This window comes from Orycteropus afer, unplaced genomic scaffold (assembly GCF_000298275.1).
Source record: "Orycteropus afer afer isolate SDZICR_OR568_19922 unplaced genomic scaffold, OryAfe1.0 scaffold00001, whole genome shotgun sequence".
Taxonomy (NCBI): domain Eukaryota; kingdom Metazoa; phylum Chordata; class Mammalia; order Tubulidentata; family Orycteropodidae; genus Orycteropus; species Orycteropus afer.
This window is the reverse complement of record NW_006921588.1, coordinates 6,542,186-6,567,085: the sequence shown is the minus strand read 5'-3', so window position 1 is coordinate 6,567,085 and position 24,900 is coordinate 6,542,186. Positions and strand designations below refer to the sequence as shown.

Here is a 24,900-nt window from a genome sequence, read left to right as displayed (position 1 = left end):
TAGTTATGAGTTATATTCAGGGAGTAATATTCAAAATATTTAATATCTAATTGGTGCTGTAGTTAAGGCAAATGGCTGCCTAGTAAAAGGTCAGTGGTTTGAACCCATCAAACATTCCACAGAAGAAAGATAGGGCAGTCTGCTTCTGTAGAGATTTACAGCCTTGGAAACCCAGTTGTTGTTGTTGTTATGTGCCATTGAGTCAGACCCGACTCATAGCGACCCCTCCTTGGGTTGCCAAGGCAGTATCACTACGGAAGTAGATTGCCCAACCTTCCTTCCGGGGAGTGGCTGGTGGGTTTGAACCGCCAGCCTTCTGGTTAGCAGTCAAGTGCCTTAGGCACTATGCTACCAGAGCTCCTGGAAACCCAATAGGGGTTGCTAGAGAAGGAATCGACTAGATAGTAGTGAGTTTGGTTTGGCTTGGTTTTAGTACAGCACAAACATTTTAGTGAGAAGCTCAGCTTCTCAAAACAAAGGCAACCAGTGTATACATGAATATCAGCCATGCTTTCTTCTATATTTTGATATATTATATTGATATAAATGCATCATGTATATATGCACATATATATACACATACATACATACATATATATGTGTGTGTGTGTGTGTGTATAAACTACCTTGAATTATAAAAGGAGAGGCATTCTATGGCTTTCCATGTCTGTGTTGACTACCTTCCTGTGATCTAGAGCACTCTCTACTTATAATGTGTCACATATTATATAATTGTTGCTTATTTACTGTATCTCTTTTAGCCTGAGGGAGCTCTGGTAGCATAGTGCCTAAGGCACTTGACTGCTAACCAGAAGGCTGGTGGTTAAAACCCACCAGCCATTCCTTGGAAGGAAGATGGGGTAATCTACTTCCGTAGTGATACTGCCTTGGAAACCCAAGGAGGGGTCGCTATGAGTCAGGTCTGACTTGACGGCACTAACAACAACAACAACTTTTAGCCTGAAGTTGAAGGCCATAGATGGTTTCTTGTTCCTCTCTCTGTCTTCTTTCATGGCACAGTGTCAAGTATACAGTAAGAATTCAAAATGTATTTTTTATCAAATCAAATAAAAAGAAAATGTGAAAAAGCATTGTGATTTCAGTAACCACACATGAATGCAACCAGAGCCAGTTACAAACAAATGAAAAATGGATATTTAAAGATTCTGAAGAGAGTTTTCCCTAGACTCTACTCAATAACTCACAGTATCTGAGGGAATTGTGATGGCTTGAACTTACTCGGTGACCCTTCAGGCCTGGAAGACCAGGAGCCCCAGGAAAGCCTCGAGATCCCTGGGGGAAAAAAATAAAGCATTTCAGAATCACAAATAAGAAAATAAAGTTTTTAGTGTACATTCTATTTTTCAAGAAAATATATAGGCATAATTTTCACCAATATACTTAACAGTAAGTTATACTTTCATCTAGCAAAATATAACTATGTAATCAAAAATTAGCAAAGCAGACGTATTGTTAGAAATGGAATTTAACTTACACAGACACAAGAATTAATGTTAAGTATTGACTTGATGATATTTTCAAATTTTAAAATGAAGTCACTGTATTATAATTAGTAGCAAGAAAAAAAAAGTAAGAACAAATCAATATAGTCAGTATTTGAAAGAAGTAGGTCAAGATATGAGAAAAAAAAATCAGGTGATGAACCTGAGGAAAAATATATTGTCTTTCCTTTACATAGTTACTTCATGTCTGACAGAAGTGTAAATGCATTTGTGGCAAACCGATTTTTTTTTTCCCTGAACTTCTAAATGTTGACAGCAAGATATATGTCATTTATGTTTCATATGAGGCAGCTGGTAACAAAATTGATTTTAATCCAGATATCTAAAGAGCTCTTTCCATTACATTAAAATGTGATCAGGAAAATATTTTTAATGAGATATTCAGGAGTAGTCTTTTGAATTTATGATTCTTAAAAACTAAATAAAGAAATAAAATATCCAACAGATAGGAAAGTCAAGAAATACAGAGAGTATGCTTTCTCAGGTCAAAAATTTCTTATTTTGTGCTAATTTTATACTTTTTTCTCCTAAGTACATAAAAAATAAAAAAGACAGAAAATCAAATCCAAATAGTACCACTATTTCTCAATGATGCTTGAAACTTTTTCTTCATACTGTCTTAGAATGGACAAGGAAGTGATGACTCAATTATTGCTTATTCTGATTTCCTACATTAATTTGGTTTTGAGAGGAATTTCCATTCACTGTCACCAATAGACTGAGCTCCTTGACGGCATAGATTGACATATTATTAATTTGCATTTAGTGGGCATTCAATGAATAATATTCAAGCAAACAACTGGATGAAGAAACAATTTAACATTAAACTCTTGCAGGATTTTACCTAAATTTTTCTTATGGGGCTTCTCTTGTACTACCACAATTCTAGCAGATGGCACAACCCATCTGCTCTCCACATCATGGAGTTCATTTATTGTTTACTAAATGGATTAATAAACAGTTCAGTATATGAACTTCTTATGATAAAAGCCAAGCAATAATTCCTCCAGGACCTCTAGAGAAGGAAATAATTCTTTGGTGTTTTGGGGAGTTCCATAAACAAAGAGCCATGCTTTCTGAACAAATGAAGTTCTAATTCTGTTTCACAATTCTACTTAGGCTGTGTAAAGAAGTCAAAGCTGCAATGAAAGAACTGGCGAAGAACAAGGCTCTGGGAATTGACGTCATACCGATTGAGATATTTCAACAAACAGATGCCCCATTGGAGGCACTCACTCAGTTATGCCAAGAGATTTGGAAGACAGCTACCTGGCCAACTGACTGGAAGAGATCCATATTTGTGCCCATTCCAAAGAAAGGTGATCCCACAGAATGTGGAAATTATAGAACAATATCATTAATATTGCACGCAAGTAAGATCTTACTGAAGATAATTCAGAAACGTTTGCAGCAGTATATTGACAGAGAACTTCCAGAGGTTCAAGCCGGATTCAGAAGAGGATGTGGAACAAGGGATATCATAGCTGTTGTCAGATGGATCTTGGGTCAAGGCAAAGAATACCAGAAAGATGTTTACTTGTGCTTTATTGACTATGCAAAGTCATTTGATTGTGTGGATCATGACAAATTATGGATAACATTGAGAAGAATGGGAATTCCCGAGCACTTGATTGTACTCATGAGGAATCTGTACCTTGACCAGGAGGCTGTCGTTCGAACAGAACAAGGGGACACTGTTGTTGTTGTTGTTATGTGCCGTCGAGTCAAACCCGACTCATAGCGACCCCTCCTTGGGTTTCCGAGGCAGTATCACTACGGAAGTAGGATTGCCCAACCTTCCTTCCCAGGAGTGGCTGGTGGGTTTGAACCGCCAGCCGTCTGGTTAGCAGGCAAGTGTCATGGTTTAAAATCAAGAAGGGAGTGCGTCAGGGTTGTATCCGTTCTCCACACTTATTCAATCTATATGCTGAGCAAATAATCCGAGAAGCTGGACTGTATGAAGAACAACGTGGTATCAGGATTGGAGGAAGAATCCTTAACAACCTGAGATATGCAGACGATACAACTTTGCTTGCTGAAAGTGAGGATGACTTAAGGCACCTACTGATGAAGGTTGAAGAATACAGTCTGCAGTATGGATTACATCTCAATATAAAGAAAACAAAAATCCTCACAACTGGACCAATGAGCAGCATCACAATAAATGGAGAGAAGATTGAGGTTGTCATGGAATTCACGTTGCTTGGTTCTACAATCGATGCCAAGGGAAGCAGCAGTCAGGACATTAGACGACGTGTAGCATTGGGAAAGTCAACTGCGAAGGAACTGTTTCAAGTGTTGAGGAGCAAGGATATCTCCTTGAGGACTAAGGTGCGCCTGACACAAGCCATGATATTTCCAATCGCCTCGTATGCATGTGAGAGCTGGACAATGAATAAGGAAGACCGAAGAAGAGTTGATGCTTTTGAGTTGTGGTGCTGGCGAAGAATGCTGAAAGTACCATGGACTGCTAAAAGAACTAACAGATCTGTCCTGGAGGAAGCGCAGCCAGAATGCTCCTTGGAAGCAAGAATGGCCAGACTTCGTCTCACCTATTTTGGTCATGTTGTAAGAAGGGACCATTCCCTGGAGAAGGATGTCATGCTTGGTAGGGTGGAGGGTCGACGAAAGACGGGGAGGCCTTCAACGAGATGGATTGATACGGTGGCTGCAATGATGAGCTCAAGTATAGCAGGGATCGTGGGGTTGGCATGGGATAGGGCAGTGTTTTGTTCTGCTGTGCATGGGGTTGCTATGAGTCGGAAACGACTCGACGGCACTTAACAACAACAAAAACAACAAACAGAATTCACTTCAAGACCTCCCTTTAAGTTCTTCCACTGAAATACTCCTTTAGTGGCTTGCTTCCACTTCATCCTAAGCGGGGAGCTCAGTGCACACCCTTCTAAACCTATAGGGGAATTACTGAACTATATTATTTCAAATAATTACTTAACATTTCAGGGTTTTTTTGGTCTGCAAAGGAAATTCTTATGTGATTACATATCCCTGATACAAGAAAAAAATGAACCAGATGTACTAGTGCTCATAAAAAATTCTCCTTCTGCTGACCCACGGCTGTCATCACACTGCAGACACACGTTGTTGCGTGTACTTGCAGAGAGCATCTGTGACCTCCTGGCAGGGTAGATTTCCTCCCCAAGGAGGGCCTCTGCACTGACTAGGCACAAGATTGCAGCCCGATGGAAGTTCCAGCCTGGACTGGTTGAAATGGACATTTGTGAGAATAACTAAGCCTCTTGCTTTTGTCTGCATTTAACTCCCAAGCAGATGGGGGAGGAAAGGAACGAGAGGAACAACAGAGAACTGGAGAATTGGTTTATATATGTAAACAAATAATCCTTAGAGCCTTGTAAACCCCCTTCAGAAGATTAGCATTCATTTGTATAAAAAAGAATTGTAGCATTGAAAATCATCCGTTTTCAGAAAGGAGACACGAGTGTTTTAGTACCATTGGCTGTATTGAGTATTGCAAACATTAGGAAATAAGTATGAGACCAAGTCGGTGGAGAGGATGCTGGACAAAGAGAAATCTTAAGAGTAGCAAAGTTAGAGGCGGCTTTTTGCTTGCTTATCATTCTCTAACATTCCTCCTGGCCTGTGTAGCACATCCTAGGGGAGAGCTTAACAATGTAGTGCGAGTAAAGATAGAAAAGTGAGTTCAGAATATAGCCAAGTGACCCAGCTCCTGAATTATGTTGGAGTGAGTTTCCAGAGAACTGTTTCTGTAGTGAGCAGAGGAGGAACAACAACAACAAAAAAAAGAAAAAAAACAGCTGTGTGAGAGGGCTGGCAATCAGTGTATCCTGCCATTAGATTTTAGGGTCTAAAATATCATTCATGAATTTAGGCCAACAATAAGGCTTGGAGAGCAGCCATTGAGGCATTCTATCCAATTTATTATCCCTGGCTTACAAAACACATCAACAAATCCTCTTCAAAACATGTGAGGCAATTAAAATAGAAATATTAAAAAGATTTAAAGTGATAAACAGAATCGAAATGTTGTGAAACATAAACAGATCGTAAAGAGTGACTTACGTGAAAATTCAATATTCAGTTTGGAGAGTATCCATGTCAGGTTATCTATCAGAAGCCTATTCATATGGTGCCAATGCAAGGCAGTGGATTGGAATTAATTATCACTGAGACAAAACACTTAATTGTGCTCATGCAGAATCTGTACATAGACCAAGAGACAGTCATTGAAACAGAACAAGGGGATACTGTGTGGTTTAAAATTAGGAAAGATAATTAGGGAAGATGTGTGTCAGTGTATACTTATTCAATCTGTATGCTGAACAAATAATCTGAGGAGCTGGACTATATGAAGAAGAACTTGGCATCAAAGTTGGAGGTAGAGCCATAAAAACCCTGCAATACTCAGATAATGCAAACTTGCTTGCTGAGGATGAAGAAGATTTGAAGCTCTTACTGATGAAGACCAAAGGCTACAGCCTTAAGTATAGATTATATCATAACATAAAGAAAACAAATATCTTCAAAAATAAGCAACATCATGTTAAATGCAGAAAAGATTGAAATTGTCAAGGATTTCATTTTACTTGGATATACAATCAACACCCATGGAACAACAGTCAATAATTCAAACAATATATTACTTGGACATATATTGGACAAATCTGAAGATGTCATTTTGAAAACTAAAATGTGCCTGACCCAAGTCATGGTATTTTTTATCTTCTATATGCATGTGGAAGCTCTGGTGGCATAACGCCTAAGGCACTTGACTGCTAACCAGAAGGCAGGCAGGTCAAACCCACCAGCCACTGCTCAGAAGGAAAGTTGGGAAATCTACTTCAGTAGTGATACTCGGGAACCCAAGAAGGGGTCACTATGAGTTGGATCAGAGGTGACGGCAGTAAGTGAGTTTGATATGCATGTGAAGGGAGCTCTGATGGTGTAGTGCCTAAGGCCTTTGACTGCTAACCAGAAGGCTGGTGGTTCAAACTCACCAGCCACTCTGTGGAAGGAAGATGGGGCAATCTACTTCCATAAAGCTTAACCCCCTCAGAAACCCAATGGGGGTCTCTATGAGTCAGAACCGACTCCATGGTAGTGAGTTTGGTTTGGTTTTTGAATATGCATGTGAAATTGAACAATGAATAACAAGACTGAAGAAGAATTAATGAATTTGAATTATGGTATTGGCAAAGATTAATAAATATATCATGGACTGCCAGAAGAACAAACGAATCTGTCTTGGAAGAAGTAACGCCAGAATTCTCCATGGAAGTGAGGATGGGGAGACTTTGTCTCATGTGTTTGGATATGTTATCAGGAGCGATAAGTCCCTGGAGAAGGACACCATGCTGGGGAAAGTAGAGGGTCAGTGAATAAGAGGAAGACCCTCAGCAAGATGAATTAACACAGTGGATACAATAATGGACTCGACATGGCAGTGATTGTGAAGATAGAACAGGATTGAGCACTGTTTCATTCTGTTGTACATAGGGTTGCTACAAGTGGAAACTGACTTGATGGCACCTAACAACAACAATGACAAAATACACTCTTTTACAATGGTGAAAGGGAACATTTTTTGATAGTGTCTAATGTATTTGTACACACAATTAATTATAGTTTCGTTTTAATGATCTATTTTTGAAGTGTTGTTATACTAATGTTGTTATACTGATGAATAAAAACTTACTGGAGATCCTGAAAATCCCACTTCACCAGGATTTCCATTTCTACCAGCTTCACCCTTTATGGAAAAAAAAAGAAGAAAGAGGGGCAAAAAGGATTAAAATGCTTTCCTTTGAGGTTAGATTACATGTAATTTGCAAATAGATCTTTAGAATATCCATATCTAATACCCTGAACAGTGATCTCTATCCTTAATGGCAATCCATTCTAAGAAGTCAAATTGCAGAGATTTCATTAATTATCCAGAAGAAGAAATGGATATACATTATCCTAATCTCACCTTGCTCTTCATTTTATTAATATCAAAATGTATACACACATATTCTATAAAATTTTAATTAAACACATGGTACTGAATTGAAATACTGCTTGCCATTTCTTTTCTTGTGATTAAAAAAAAAAATCAAGCATTATCTGAGATAGTTTTTCTCTGGACAAATTTAACATAATCTATTTATATAAATCTCATGCCACATAAAGAGAAAATATTTATTTGATTTCAGTATCACACAGAAATTAATACCCACCCATGAACTTACCCTTATCTGTGGTACAACTAAGAGAAAAATCCACAAAAGTAAATTTGTTGTTCCATTCTTTCTCTGATAACACTTTAATGTTAAAATCTGGGTTGCATCATAACTTAATTTTTAATTTAAAAATTCAGCTGGAAAAATGACTCTCTCATTATTAAGAAGCCATATTGGCACTATACTATACTAACACATTAAAAACTTTCCATTAAAGGAAGACTTCAGAATGATGTACTGCAATCAGAGGGGTGTATTTTTCTTTAAATTCACTTTGATAGCTCCACCAGCAAAGGCTGTAGTGATTGTGACAGCGATTCTAGTACCTCATGGAGAAATCATAATAAAAAACCTGGGGACTGGGAAAATAAACAGTACCTAATGCTAACCAGAAGGCTGGCAGTTCAAACCCACCAGCCACTCCCCAGAAGGAAGGTTCTGCAATCTACTTCTGTAGTGATACTGCCTCAGAAACCCAAGAAGGGGTCTCTATGAGTCGGGTCCGACAGGACGGCACATAACAAAAACAACAACATTAACAATAATGTAATATTATCAAAATTAGCAGCACTTTTAGATTTTTTAAATATTTCATTCTGAGCTCTCCATTTTAGATTGAGTTTAATGGAAACTAAAAGTGTGAGAAAAAAATGAAGTGGAAATTAACAAGGAACATTCATGTTAACGCTGCAGCTCATTAGCCTCTTCAAAACTTCAGAGCAAAATGAAGTCGGCTTACATCTTCACCAGGTTTCCCAGGAGGGCCCTCTGGTCCACGTGTACCAATTGGGCCCTAACAAGCAAAGAAAACAAAGAATATTTATGTGTATTTACCTATACATGCCAATTTTATATATATTTCAACTATTGAGGAGACAAATGAAAATTATCAGAGAAAAATGCTTGGTTGACTTTCTGAATTTTATGTTTTATCTCTCAGATCATGTGCACCACAGGAAAATAATGTTCAATTTCACAACTGTAAATATTTCAGTTCTGTCTACCCATTGTATTCAAAGCCTTTGAATTTAAATACTGTATCATCAGGAGCACATAGCTTAAACACAGTCCGTAATAGAGGATTTGTAAACTGGACTGTAATTGCTTCCTTCATTAACGAGAAATCTGGGAAAATAAATTCACAACATCATTTTAATGCCTATATATAATTGAGACTCCATGCTTACATGACATTACCATTTGTCCAGGATCACCAGGTTCACCAGGAGGTCCTGTGGGGCCAGTACCACCCTGAAATTGAGAACAAGCCCTTCATTTTACTTGGATCCACAATTGCCATCCATGGAAGCAGCAGTCAAGAAATCAAATGATGTATTGCATTGGGCAAATCTGTGGCAATCGACCTCTATAAAGTGTCCAAAAGCAAAAAATATTACTTTGAGGACTAAGGTGCACCTGACCTAAGCCGTGGTATTTTCAATCACCTCATATGCATGTGAAAACTGGACAATTAATAAGGAAGACCGAAGAAGAATTGATACATTTGAATTGTGGTGTTGGCAATGAATATTGAATATACAATGGACTTCCAGAAGAACAAACAAATCTGTCTTGGAAGAAGTACAGCCAGAATGTTCCTTGGAAGTGAGGATGGAGACTTTGTCTTGTGTACTTTTGACATGTTATCAGGAGGAAGCAGTCCTGGAGAAGGACATCATGCCTTGCAAAGTAGAAGGTTAGCAAAACAGAGGAAGACCCTCAACGATATGGACAGACACAGTGGCCGCAAAAATGGGCTCAAACATGTAACAATTATGAGGATAGTGCTAGACCAGGCAGTGTTTCATTCAGTTGTCCGTAGGGTCACTGTGAGTCAGAACCAACTCAATGTCACCTAAAAACAAGCAATATATGCATATATGTAAATTATATATATTTAAAACAGAACTCTAAATGCTATACTTCCCAGTACAGTGTGGTTGTTCAGCCTACTGGCTCTTGTTCAAATTACTTAACTTCTTTAGATCTCTTTCCTAATCTGCATAATGGTTGTTGTTGTTGTTAGTTGCCTTTGAGTTGATTCTGACTCATGATGGCCCATGTGTACAGAGTAAAACTTCTCCACAGGATTTTCAAGTCTGTGCCCTTTCAAAAACAGATCATCTGTCCTGTCTTCCAAGGCATCTCTAGGTGAGTTCGAACCACCAACCTTTCTGCTAGTAGTTGGACACTTAACCATTTGTGCCACCTAGGGTACCTAACTCGTAAGGCTTTTATTAATATTCAGGAAGCTAATCCATGTGACAGAATGAGAATGGTGGCACAAAGTGAATGTTCATTTAATGGTAGCTATCATCATCATCATCATCATCATCATCACAACTTTAATAGCATCATTATCATCAACTACTACTTCTATTCACCAATGGCAGAAGTATAAAATCACTTGAAATAAAACTCCACACATGTCATAATGACAATATGGTCTCCTTGATTGATCTAAGGATTCTTTTCTTTTTTTGAAAAATTAAAAATAGCTCTAAATCATCATTTTACTATCATTTGATAAAATGTAGAAAGATTGTGTAGTATTACAGTCCTTTCCAAAGATTTCATGGAGTGATTACCTTAACTGTTATTGCTAATATTATGTGGTGATGGCCTTCTTTGACCTGATTTCAAAGCCTCAGCGTTGATACATAATCAATTAAGAGAATTTTCAGCATGATGTAAGGTTGTTGTTGTTGTTATGTGCCGTCGAGTCAAACCCGACTCATAGCGACCCCTCTTTGGGTTTCCGAGGCAGTATCACTACGGAAGTAGGAGGTAATGATCTGTTATTTCAGAAGTAAAGCACATAATTCTTGGTGTTACTGTCCATGAAGAAATCAGATAATAAAAATTTAGTCCTATGAATAAATTTTTGCATATGTTTCTAAGTGAAAATTAAATAAATGCAACTTATTCAAAATAAGTACTACAATATGCAATTTAGAGGCCATCCAAAAACAGTTGTGTCACACAGCCCTTATTTGTGTTTTTTTTTTGCTACAGTATGTAATTTAATTATGAAAGGACTTACTTGCTTCCCTTGTAATCCTTGTGGTCCTCTTGGGCCAACAGGACCCTTAAAAAAATGAGAGAAAAAAAATTGCATAGTGTGCATGACAACTAGATCAAACATTTCAAAAATGTTGAATCAGCTTTAGAGTCTGGAAGAGTAAAGGTTTGATGGTCGAAGATGATGACATTCCTCATCTGTATCATGTGGAATATAGCTAAATTCAAGAAGATTAAAGACTGGGGTGATTTCTTTGCACACCCTTGGCATCATGAAGAGAAATAAACACTATGTCTGCACACACCCAATGTCTTTGGGACAAGAATACTTGCATGCTTTAAAAGTGATTCTGTTAAAACAAAACATACAAAAAACGAAAAATCTTGATAGGCATGAAGTAGTTACCAAACTGCTTAGTCTTCAGCAGTAAGACAGATGGCCCTTTTATGGCATAAATGAGCAATTAGAATTTAAAGGTTTATGGAACTATCAACAATAATGACTAGATTATTTTAAATGTCAGTTGAAAATTATCTTGAGTCTTGCGGTTTCTGTGTTCTTTCTTTCTCAATATATATTTAAAGTTTAAATATTTTATTCACATAGTCTTTCCCAATTTAATAATGTAAAAAATAAATAGAAGTATACCAAAGGGAAGAAAATAAAATTGCAATTTTGAAGTTTCTTACTTTGTCTAGGAATGAATGTGTTAAAATGATACGCATTTTCTGACTAGCTGCCTTGAAATTACCCTTCTATAGCGGCTCTTCCATAAGTACTTTGATTATCAGTAAAACATACACTTACCACAGAGCCAGGCATCATTCCCATTTGACTCCCGAGTCCAGATTTTTCATCCAAACCAGCCATCTGAGCTGAAAATGGCTATAAAAGGAATGTGTTGACATTATTTTACAGTAAAAAAGATGTACTTTTAAAATTCAACCTACTTTTAAAATTCATTCTGGTATTCTTTTAAAATAATATACAGAAAATCATTTCAAACTTTTGACTTTAAAACAAGGGAAAAGTTTCGAGTTAGTTTTCTTAATAAGTGCTTTTTATTAAACAATCTTCCCCAGAGTGCTTTATAGCTATGTTGCTTCAGAGCATCTGAAGCAATGGGCCAAATGCCTGTCACTTGATAAAAGCATGGGTCATTCTGATAAGTACTCAGCCAGTTTAATTGATTTCAGGTTTAAATCTCTTTATCTGATGATGTCTCACGCGTAGAGCATGCTAAACATCTAAACAAACCTGATATTGCCTTTAAGACTTGTGTAATAAGATTCCAGATTCCATTTCCCACTATTTAGATTATATTTCTTTCCTTATTCATGGCCAGTAAACTTCAATATGATAAGAATTTTATAATCCTCGTAATGAATTTCAAGAATTGAAAATTATTTTCCTATTCACTTGCAAATGTAAAATTTACCTACATTCCCCATACATATTCCAGTAGTTACATGAATTTCCAGATTTCAGTGTGAAAAAGATGTCCATATTGTTGAAAAAATAAATATGCAATTCCTTCTACAACTAGTTGAGAAAGAAATGTATGAACTGTTGTAAAACAAAAACAAAAATAATTGTATTTCAGGAATCCATATGTCCGTTGTTAAGCTATACAATCTTCTCATAAATCCCCTAAATCAGCCACTATGAATTCAAAGAGGGAAGAATACAAAGACATTTTGTTTTATTTTCCTTCAGGTAGGAAACAGATTCAGGAAATAAGCAGGTAGCCATTTTAGTATCAATTCAATGACCCTTCATATGTATCTCCATGCATGTGTCATCCTCACTTGGTATGGAGAACATGACACCGATTCTGTCAGCATTCTGAGCCTAGAGAAAAGCAGAGGGATAGGGATGTCTTTCTTTACAGTTCAGTGCTAGTGGCTCTTTAGAATCAACAGGAGTAAGAACAGAGTTAAAGTCCAGAACTGATACTGAAAAATATAAATTTGAAGCTGCACTTTAAACAATGCTACTCTGAATTTTCAAAAAATTCCTTGTGGATTTAATAGTTTATTGTATGCAGCGGCATTGCATTCACTTTGCTGCTCTTAAGGTTGAGGGTTAAACTCAGAATAGGCACAATTTAAAACCATAACAGTGAGTCTATAATTTAATATGTAAGTATGGCATTGAACAATGCACACAACTCACCCTGCTCATGCCATCAGGTCCTGGGTGGGATGGATGTCCAGGAGGGCCTGGGGCACCAGGTTGACCAGGAATACCTGGTTCTCCATCAATACCCTGAGGACCACGGGGACCCTAGAAAAACAAGCCAGTGGAAATTAGAAACCATTTTCGAATATGTACTTAGTAGAAAAGCTACAAGCATAAACTTCTCGATGGAGCTGGAGGGTCCATTATTTAAAATACTAATAGCAATTTCAGCCCCTACACAGTAATTTCGTCAGCTACACCAACACTGTCAGTATCAGCAATGACCAGAGCTTATATCATTAGGATGTGGTTTGGGTGGAATTTTACTCTTGAAGTGCTAAATTCCCATCAATCAGCCTTCTTGGGACAATTATAAAATTTTATTCAGGTCAATACTCTCAAATGAGCTATCTCATTTAGTTGAGTTTTGCTGTTCAAGAACATTTAATCAACAATTTCTAAATTCATTGTCTGTCTTATAGTTTCTATGTATGTGCCTTCTTAAGTTTGCCCTCTTCTCCCCCAAAAAGGTTGAAGGTCCTTTGATACAGTTTGTGTTTGTTTATATTTCTAACATTTCAATACTTCGCATAGTCCTGGTACATGGTAGACACTCAAAAAAGCCTTTTCACATTTCAGTCCTCTTTACTACTTGACATCTGACACACTTTATTTTATTTACCACCTCCAGATCAATGAGGAATAGAGGGGAAGGCACAGTGACCCAGCCAAATTCTGGTTTCCAGAGAAAAGAGCAAGGATTTCTGGCTGCCAAATTCCATCCTTATCCAACACACATACTAAATGCAGCTTGGGAAAACAGCCACGTCCTCAGTTCTGGAAATGCTCCACCACCCAACTTCCTCATTCCCACCAGTATTTTTTGGCTTTTCTCTTTAACCCCGCAGAGTCTTAATGAGCTTTATAAAGAAAGGACCAAAGCCATCATCAGACATGTAACTCTTCTAAGTAGAAGCAAGGATTAAAAAAAAAAAAAAAAGATGACTTAAAACTAGGTAACTGAACTCAAAAAATGCATTAAAACATTATTTCTTAGAAAATTATTTTCATCCCTTAAAAATTAAACTGCTGTGACCACACCAATTCCCCTAAACCACTGACAGTTCACTATATTCTTCATTATAAACAATAGAAATGGACTCTAACTGTTATCTGGGACTCCTAGATCATATTAATGTGGACAAAGTGAAATGGAAATTTATATTGTCCATGGTGACATAAACAAAGTGATAATCTGACCTAGGCATAGAGTCTTCCATGGAAAACTCTTGATGTCTTTGAAATGTGCAATTACTAATTATAACCAGATACTAGGAGCTTTGGTGTCACAGTGGTTAAAGGACTTGGCTGTTAACCAAAATGTTGGCAATTCAAAGCCACTTGTAATTCCATGGAAGACAGATATGGCAGTCTTCTTCCAGTAAAGATTATAGCTTTGGAAGCCCTATGGGACAGTTCTACTCTGGCTTATAGGGTCGCTATGAGTCAGAATTGAGTCAATGGCAATTCATTTGGCTTTTAGTATTACATACAAAAAGTGAACTAAAACATAATCTCTGCTCCCAAAGAGGTTTGCAAAGATGAAACAAAAATTAAAAACTACATTTAGTGTGAATGACAGTAAAGAGAAGTTTGGGTAAATTATTCTCTAAATGGATTGTGCCCTTCCCCAGTCTTCTACGATGAATGATCATGTTTCAAAATCTGCTCTGAGGACGACTCACTTTTCACTCACTTCGTGAACCATTCAGTACCTCCATGACATATACTCTATAAACAGTCTACATAATTTACTGTCATACAAATTGATATTGAAGTTATTCGAAGAAAGTGATCTGAAATTAAATGAGCATAACGTACAAGATTACAGATGAAAAAAGAAAAAACATAACCCTTGAGCGTTTTTACTGATAAATATTGAAAACGTAAATAATAATTTTGTAATCTATTAAAATGTCTTAATATTTCCAAGTGAGATGAATTATATAACTTTCATATGAAAGAAAATATTTTATTTATCCTCACTCTCTCCCATCCCCCAGAATACTTTGCAGTAGCCCACGCAGCAATCTGCAATAAAAGTACTTGTTAATTGCCACTAGGTGGCGATCTTTAAACGTCCAGCAGTACAAAAGAATTAATGACTCAGAATCTTCGAGAACTTTGTGCATTACTAGTTAATAGTATTTCCTGAAAAGAAAATAAAAAATTAAAAAATTGTACAGTGTTGGAGCTGGTAAGATCTGGTGGCTTTCCCATTTTATGGATGAGGAAATTATGAGGTTTAATGGTTAAATGATTTGTATGAAAAGAACTTAGGCTTTTTGGCAAAGAGAATACAGATTTCCTAAAACATTTTGAAAGTCTACTTTGGTTATAACAAAATGAATACATCTTTCACAGAGAGTCTGCCCCTTATCATACGAATTCTCCAATACTTCCATCCAGCAGTCTCCTGGCCAATATATGAGTATAGGAGGTATCACAAACTGTTGGTTCCATTCAAACAATGTTATTTTTACCTTGCTTCTGAAATTTGCCCATGTAAACCAGAGTCTCAAGAATAACCAATCTTCCTAAATTTGATAACTGTTCTTTCCTAATGATAACATTTTAAAAATAAGGATTTATGGAAATTTGGAAGTCTCTAATAAGACTCAGAAGGAGTTCTGGTGGTGTAGTGGATGAGGGACTTGACTGCTATCTGGAAGGTCAGTGGTTCAAACCCACCAGCTGCTCCATGGAAGGAAGACTAGGAGATCGACTCCCATAAAGATTTACATCTTCAGAAACCCAACAGGGGTCTCTATGAGTTGGAAATGACTCAATGGCACTGAGTTGTTTTTTTTCTTTTTTTGGTTTGATAAGACTCAAAAATGACTCATGCTGAATTAGTAGCAACCCATAGCTTTTACCTCTAGTCCTAAGTGTTTCAGGAGCTGCTGACTTGGACTATCACACCATAAGGTGGTATCTCAAGCTAAACACCATTTTTCTCCTCCTATGTCTATTGCCGTTAAATACTACAGAAGGAGCATCATGTACAGTAGCATTGCTTATCTTCATTAATATTGACATGGGGGGGGCAGTCCTATGCATTGTAGGATGTTTGGCAATATTCCTGGTTTCTTCTTACTAGATGTCAATAGCAATACCCTACACATAGTTGTTTTAACCAAATATGTCGCTAGGCATTGCCTCATATCTCCTGGGTAGGGGATAAAGGAAAGACTGCTCCATATTAAGAACTGCTGATACAGAGATGTTCTCAGGAAGCCATCAGTACCAGGCAATTCTCATGCTATCTATCTCTCATCATATGTCCTCAATTTTAAGCATATTGTCCAGGTGACTTCAGCTACAAACAAGAAACTTATCACAGTATGGACAGTCAATGGTGTGCTGGAGCCAATTTGCACTGGTTCATGATAGCCGATGATGTACATCTTTCCCAACTCTGTATTCAGTGACCTTACCTTGGTAGTTTGAAATTGGTAGAAGTATTTATGCCAGGAAATCAGCAAAAGCTATAAATCAGGGCTTTAAAAAGAGAACTGGTTGTTATACATTTGATAGCATACCATTGATGTGATCAAGAGAGGATCAGATTTCCTATTTGGTTATCTGCCAGAGTTGGGTGGGTTAACTCCTCATAAATAACCACTGCCTACTCTTAACCCTCAAGGTCCCGCAAATGGTTTGTACTCAGTTACCAGCAGAAAGGTTAGCACTTAGAGACCACCCAGTAGAGCTGTGGAAGAAAGTCCTGGTAATCTGCTTCCATAAAGACGACAGCCAAGAAAGCCCTATGGAGAGTAATTCTATTGGAATACATAGGTTGCCATGAGTTAGAGTTGAGTCAACAGTAATAGGTTGGTTTATTTTTATTTACTCCTTAGCCACCTACTTTTGACTGGTCCCACATTAATTTTCCTCTTTCTGTCTTACACGAACACATACATCACACATACTTAAATCTAATTTCTACTGATTGTCTCAGCCCTAAGAAAGACAGGAAATGAAGCATGTCACACACTAACTCAGGTAAAGATGAGAAGAAAAGTAAGAGGGGTGGGCAGCACATTCACTGTATCCAAACCAAGAATTCTGGAAGTCCTGCCATAATAACTTCACCTGGATTTAAGATCTAGATTTGCCAATTGTTCTGAGCGTAAGTGCATTGATGCAAAATATGTCCTGTATGACCACCCACCCTTCCACCTGTCTGTCATTCTTGGCCCTGAGTCGACATCTGGAAAGCTACCAACATTGTTCAAGCTACCACCAGTGATAAGGCTGCTCAAAAGAACAATAATGAGTAATGGGGTGTAAGGTAACCTGAGCACAGCCTTGCCTCCACCTACAGGTACTTTTTGGAGACCCTACAAATACCATCCATAACTCCAGCCCAAGCTTGGAAAGGGTATTAGCATCATGGTCTACCTGTTAAAATGTACAGAAAGATAAACTAGTATCAAAGATGAAACCAGTAGTGGGACTTCCTAGGGGCATGGTTTGAAACACGTCTTTTTTATTTTGTTTGTTTTTCACTTTTATATTAAAGGCTATTTGTTATTTCCTTGCCATTCTATTTTTCCCATTTTGATACAGATATATACATATTTAGAAGGATAAAAATCTATACAGAATTAAATTTAAGTAGATATAATTAGAGGGAATATTAAAAAGTAAAAACATATTTTCTGATTGAAACATGGGATAATGATAAAAATGCACAAATTAATACAGTATTGAATATATTAAGGTAATTACACTTGGGAGTTGAGATACACAAAGAAAAAGAATTTTAATCCTAGGATTTGAGAACAATATACATTCTGTATGGGTATGCAAAAAGAGAAAACATTTTGTATGTATTGTATAATATCTTCAGATATTACCTCCAGGTTTTATGGGCTGATTATTTAAACTTAATGGTGTTCTGGTAATGAAGTTATTGACTTATAAAACTACTCCTTTGGTGGCACTTCTTAATAGAAAAAAGCAAAGAGTTACTTGGAAAATAAATGCATTGTGCAATCACTTTGAAGAAAATGTTATTATCTACTAATCTCTTTTTCTTTCATCTAGTTTGGTTATTCCAATAGCAACCTCAGATCCCAGAACTTGGATGTTTCATTTCAGCAGTACAGTCCTGGTATTGTTTACTCATGAGTTATGAGTGCTGAAAACAACCTGAAGTGCTACTTATGTTTCCTTAGATTCTGCTATATTTTAATTTGACCACATAACAGAATTAATAGTATGTGATAGTTTCCTCTGAATCAGAAAAGATGCACTTTATGATCTGAATTCTTTGTAACATTCAATACAAGTGAAAGAGTAACAGGCGACATCTCTTCATTGCACCAGGAAACACTGGGTAGACTGCTTACTTGGTACACATTCACAAAAAAGAACCTGCTGTCAACTTACAGGTCTTCCTTTTGGGCCTCGCTCTCCTCTTGGTCCTTGTGACCCTGGAGGTCCCTAAAGCAGAAAATAATGGTCATTACTGCTAAATGTTTACACTTTGGTTTCTTTTTGTTTTAAATATTTTTATATAAGAAAACTGGAAAGCAGAAATACCACATCTGGTATTTGACATCTAGAATTCTTAATTCAGTTCAGTTTAAGACTGTAGAGAATAAAGTTGTTGCATGTAAAAGTGCTGTGGATACAGTAGGGCTGTTTATTTTATCATTGAAGGTTAAAGGACTGTGAAAAATTAAGTGCTATATTCACCTATCCAATGAGCTGAACATATTAGCTTGAAAAAGTAGATACAAGGTTGTAAGGATCATTTTACTGGGTACACCTATGTATTCTTTGCCACTAAACTCTGGGCACCAAAATTTATTGTTCAGATTTTGAGAGAACTACATAAATATGCAAACCTCAAAGTATAAACTTTGTGAGGGATTGTATGAGTTCACACATTGGTTTGTGATACCTCAAAACTATTCATAATTGTTCAAGTTGCCAATGAAAGGAATAGAAGAAAAGCCTCTCAGCTTTTTATGTACCATGCTCTATGTACCTTCACCTATTTTGTTTTTCACTTGATATAGAATGTTGCATTATCTCCATTGCATATTTAAATACCCACTTAGAATTTTCCAAATAGTAGTCACATCATTTCTCCTTGAAAATGAAAATTAAATTCCAAAGTGGCATTGTTGTAGTAACATCTGACAATGTCTTTCTTCCTGGGAAATGAAAGGTGCCATATCCTTACTATTTCCCCAATAGAGTACAGTTCAAAGCAAGTTTCAATTGTGGTATGAAGATTAGATTATGTATTTACTTAATCCAACATAGAGCATTGCTCATGTGTTCAGCATGAAATGATCCTCTATGTGCTATTTGTTGCTACAAAGGAATGGTGAACCTTGAAGATGTTTCAAGACAGGTTATTTTAAGAAACTAACCATCATTGTTTTATATACTATTGTCTTCTCATGGATATAATATCCATAGGGACTTCCAGTATCTCAAAGAACATAGAAGTATCATGAACATTGGAGGAAATTACTTACTGCTGGTCCTGGACGACCACGTATGCCTGTTACCTAAACAGTAAACAAGATGATCAGTTACAGGTAAAGTTTCTAGAGTTCTAAAATGTCAATAGTCAAATAAATAAGAATAACAACAAAAGCCAAGATGAATTTCTTTTAGACAATAAAAGTTTCTCCATTGATGCCCACCATCTCCTTGCTTTATGAGCTAAGATAATACCTAGTTAAAATTTCACCAAGAGAGAAGCATTGGAACTAATTACTCTGGTAGCATAGTGCCTAAGGCACTTGACTGCTAACTAGAAGGCTGGAGGTTCAAACTCACCAGCCACTCCTCGGAAGGAAGACGGAGCAATCTACTTTCATAGTGACATTGCCTCGGAAAGTCCGACTCAACGGCACATAACAACAACAGCTCTGAGCTTAAATTTTCTCTGCTGTGAAATGGGAATGGTGACTAAGAAACACTTCTCTCACAGAGTCTTTGTGATGATTATTTCAGTAAATATTTTTTAAATGCTTAAAACAAAACCTAAGCCATAGTAATTACACATAAGTGTTTTTAATAAAGCAAAACAGTAAGCTATGATTCAATTTTTAAGCACTCTGTGAAAAACAAGCCAATTTAAAGCAAAACAAAATGCAAACACTGCAAAATAAATGAACATGTAAATTCATTTGTCTTGCAGAATGATAAGTCCTTTAAATTTTTTAAAGTCTTTGACAGTGGCAGTTGAAGAATCTTTATCTAACTTAATAATATGCTTTTGATAATCCAAGAGTCTAAAGAACTCTTATACAACATAGAATTTCCATGAGGATCATTACATGATATTTCCAGGAGTATGGAACATTGAACAATATATTTCTATATAGATTACGTGGCTATTTACACAATAAATATCACACATCTACACTATTACAGTATAATTTTGTAAAAATCTGATTTTTTAGCTTTAGTCATGGGACTGCAAAAGTCAGGAACACAAAACATTAAATATTGCAATAAATATAGAATTAACCTTTTCCCTGTTTTTGCTAATGAATTTACCTATAGTATAATTGTATATTATTGTTTAGGCAATCTAAAAAAAAGTTATTTTATAACCAACATGAATGAAAACAATATATATACTTACAACAGGCACTAATCCTGGTTCTCCTTTTTGTCCCTGAGCAGGAAAATAAATAAATAAATAAATAACCAATGAGTAAAATAATGGCTGGTTGAGCATGCACGTGTCATACAAGGATATGCCATGTAAACCCTGGGAACTTCTATATAAGAAATAAGATAAGAAATTTATCGATTTTTAGTGTACTTATTCAGATATTATTTATGAGAAATGAATTCTTTCTTCATCTGAAAGACATGAAAATAAAATCTATCTAATATGTACTGAAAGGAATAATTTATAAAGTTCTTTTTCTTCTGTTTCAGAAATCAAATCCAAAGAGTTGACTAGAGCAAGAAATAATTGTGATAAAAAGTTGTAAAGTCAGAGCACCATAATAAAAACTATCTAAGGCTGAAAAGAAAATTCAGATAATTTTATAGTTTTGAATTATCAGAATCTTATTACATGAGACTTAGTAATGTGTTAGATGCTATTCCCAAGCCATTTGGCACCCTTCTTTAGAACTCCTAGAAGAATCTGAGAGATAATTAAAGATATGTGTGCTCAACTTAAGAACGAAATAGAAAACCAGTAATAATTCTTGTCAGGTAATTTTCAGTCTCTGAGAAAAATCTTAAAAAAAAATCATTTCCACATCCTACATTGGCAAGTAGTGATTGGGGTCTTAAAAGCTTTCAAGTGGCCATCTAAGATGCAGCTAATGGTCTCCTAGCATTGGAACTGAAGAAGAATAAAAAAAAAAAAAAAAAGTGGGCATTTAGAAGCAAACAGCCCTAGGACATGATGGACCTTGAGATCAGAAGAACTAGATAGTGCCCAGCTACCAATGCCAATCACTCAGGAAAGGATCAAATCTGGAGATTCTGGATAGAGTCGGAGGGAAAACGTGGAACAAAATCCAAAAACTCAATAATGACCAGAATTGCTGGTCAGATGAAATCTGGTGAGACTCCCAATAGTATCGCCCTGAAATACATTCAGGGCCTGGAATAAAACTCACCCCCAGGGGCAGGCTCTCAGCCCAATAGTCAACAAGATGTACATGCAGACCACTCAACTCAGGATGATGCACCCACATATTCTATGGCAATAAATCCCTTAGAGCAATAGACCATGGGACACCAGAGGACCAACATTCAAATCGAGGAAATGAAGGACAAATAGGAGTGCATAAATATGAGGGGCACAGAGGGAAGTTTACAGCGTAGGAAGGAGAGGAGACTGGGTTAGGGTTGGACATGGCGAATGGGGAATGAAACTAAATGTACACGTTATGTTGAATGTAAAACAAGCTTTTAAATAAAAAATAATAAATAAATAAATAAAAATCTTTTGAATAGAAAAATCAAAATAACATAAAAAACTATCATAATTGTGAAAAGTAAATCAAGTCATTTTTATGCCTCCACTTTATTACACATTCTTGGTATCATTTAAGTATAAATCAACACCTATGGAAATAGCAATCAGTATATCAGATGATATACTTCACTGGGCAAATCTGCTGCAAGGGGCTTCTTTAAAGTGTTAAAGAGCAAAGACATCACTTTGAAGACTAAGATCTACCCAACCCTAGTCATGGTATTTTCAATCCCCTCATATGCATGTGAAAGCTGGACAATGGATAAGGAAAACCAAAGAATTGATGCCTTTGAATTATGGTGCTGGTGAAGAACACATACCATGGATTGCCAGAAAAATGACCAAATCTGTCCTGGAAGAAGGATAGCCTGAATGCCCCTTAGAAGCTAGAATGACCAGACTTCACTTCATGTGCTTTGGTCCTGCTGTTAGAAGGGACCATTGCCTGGAGAAGGATATCATGTTTGGTAAAATAGAGGGTCTGCAAAGAAGGGAAAGACCCTCAACAAGATTGATTGGCCCAGTGTTTGCAATCGTAGGCTCAATCAATCGTAGCAAGGATTGTGAAAATGGTGCAGGACCCGGCAGTGTTTCATTCTATTGTAGGTAGGGGCACTATGAGTTGGAGCCAACTTAATGGCACCTAACAGCAACATGTCTTCCAAAAGATTTTGGTCCCATCAAAGTCATGATCATGTATCAGTCTACTTTACATCCTCAGTGTTGTACCCAGAAGTTCGCAATAAATTCCTTTTCTAATGTCTTAATTTCCATTAATATATTATAAAAAATAATTTTAAGGGGCAGTTGCAAAGGGTAAATATTGAATTTAACGATTATATTCAAAATTTAGAAAAAACAAGAGGACTGAGTACTATTTACTTAATTTCTCCTTTCATATATGGTTCTTTTATCCAATCATAAAAATAACATGTGTTCATAGTAGGGAGTTTTTAAACTAGAAGGAGTATACAGAAGAAACTAAAAATCAACTTAATGGGAGATAACTACTATTAACATTTCGGAGTCTTAGTTTCCAGTCATGTACATGCACTCTGTTTTATGTATTCAATGTCTGATCATTTAACTCTTTCATTTCTGTTTTCATTTTTACAATAAAAATAACATTACAATGAATATTTTTGTTCACAAATGTTCGTGTGGCTTCTCTGATTAATATTTACATTTTTGTTCTAGAAGTTAAATTTGTGGGTTCAAGATCATACCTATTTTTGTTTCTGATCTAGATTAACAAATTGCTTTCCTTTAAGATGCAATCTCTGCCACTCATCTGTCATTGTGTGGTACTGTGTTAGCTTGCATGTTATTGTTATACTACTGGAAGTTATGCCACTGGTATCTGAAGTACCAGCAGGGTGATTCATGGTGGACAGGTTTCAGTGGAGCTTCCAGACTAAGATAGACTGGGAAGAAGGATGAGACCATCTATTTCTGGGGGAAAAAATAATAGCCACTGAGTACCTTATGGTAGCAGTGAAACATTGACACATTACTAGAAAATTTTAGGAATAGCAATGAAACACTGTCATGCATAGGAAATATTGTGAGGTTGGCACAGGACTGGGTGTTTCCTTCTGTTGTACATAGGGTCACAATGAGTGAAAGCCCATTCAACAACACCTAACAACAACAACAAAGGTGCAATCTAATTATACTCTTTCCCTAGTATGTCACAACTCACAAAATTTGATAAAGTGAAATTTAAAAATTAGTTTATAACTTGACAGTCTTAATGACGGACACTGTGACAGAACTAGTTAATACCCTGATCATACTGTTGATAATTCTGGTGCTGAGGTATCTACTACTTCTGAAGTGAAAAATAAATTGAGAATTCAGAGGACAGAAATGGAGAAATGGCCTTACAAAAGCAAGAGGGAGTTCTATAAATAAATATAAGATAGAATCTCCTTGCAAATCAAAACAACAATGAGATACCATCTTGCTCCAGCACTAGTATCAAAGTTCAACAAGACAGAAAATAACAAATGCTGGCGAAGTTGTGGAAAGATTGGGACTCACATACACTGCTGGAGGGACTATAAAAGGGTACAACCACTGTGGAAAGCAGTAGGGCAATTCCTTCAAAAGTTGGAATTAGAAATACCATTTAACCCAGCTATTCCATTACCAGGTATATACCCTAAAGAAGTGAGAGCCATGACAAGAACAGGTATACACACACCCATGTTCATCACAGCACTATTTACAATAGCCAAAAGATGGAAACAATGTAGGTGTCCATCAACTGAGGAATAGATAACCAAACTATGGTACAGACACACAATGGAATACTATGCAACACTAAAGAATAATGTAGAATCTGCAAAACACTGCATAATGTGGATGAACTTGGAGGACACTATGCTGAGTGAAATAAGTCAATCACAAAAGGACAAATATTGTATTAGTCCATTATTGTAAAAGTCAAGGAAAGGTTTATCTATGGAAGGGAATTTTCTTTGTTGGTTACTAGGGGTGCGAGGGGAGGGGAGGGAACGCTGTTAGATAGATAGAGATAAGTATTGATTTGGGTGAAGAGAAGGGCAATGTAACAAACGTGAGTAACCAATATGGTGGCATTGAGGAAGAGAAAGACATAGAGAGGTACATGGAAGGTACAGACATCAAAGATGAACCCTTTTGCACATACAGTACTGTGTTGTCAGTGAAGGCAAACATGGGTATATGGGTGGATAGATAGGCAGGCAGGCTGAACTATTAGGTATGTCTATGAAGTGGGGAGTGTATCCAAGAACTTGTATAGAGTTGGCAGACAATGGTTCTATAAGTTTATGTGAATGGTCAGAATTCCCAGGAGTATAGCAGAGCTGACAAAGGGCAAGGTTGTGGTCACTGCTTGGTCACAGCCAGCTACCCAGAGGGACC

The 24,900-nt window shown here is 36.7% G+C and overlaps 1 protein-coding gene across 1 annotated transcript in view; it reads right to left on the bottom strand.

Annotated features, from left to right (window-relative positions):
• The window catches only part of COL5A2 (collagen type V alpha 2 chain), a 220,624-nt gene that overhangs the window by 57,387 nt on the left and 138,337 nt on the right, over positions 1-24,900 (bottom strand). Inside the window, exons 4-13 of the mRNA XM_007955761.2 lie at positions 20,629-20,661; positions 19,508-19,540; positions 18,405-18,458; positions 12,942-13,052; positions 11,574-11,651; positions 10,788-10,832; positions 8,942-8,995; positions 8,484-8,537; positions 7,219-7,272; positions 1,240-1,293 (exon numbers count right to left, since the gene is read on the bottom strand). Coding sequence (XP_007953952.1) covers positions 1,240-1,293; positions 7,219-7,272; positions 8,484-8,537; positions 8,942-8,995; positions 10,788-10,832; positions 11,574-11,651; positions 12,942-13,052; positions 18,405-18,458; positions 19,508-19,540; positions 20,629-20,661 — 570 coding nt within the window. The remainder of the gene's footprint in view (positions 1-1,239; positions 1,294-7,218; positions 7,273-8,483; positions 8,538-8,941; positions 8,996-10,787; positions 10,833-11,573; positions 11,652-12,941; positions 13,053-18,404; positions 18,459-19,507; positions 19,541-20,628; positions 20,662-24,900) is intronic.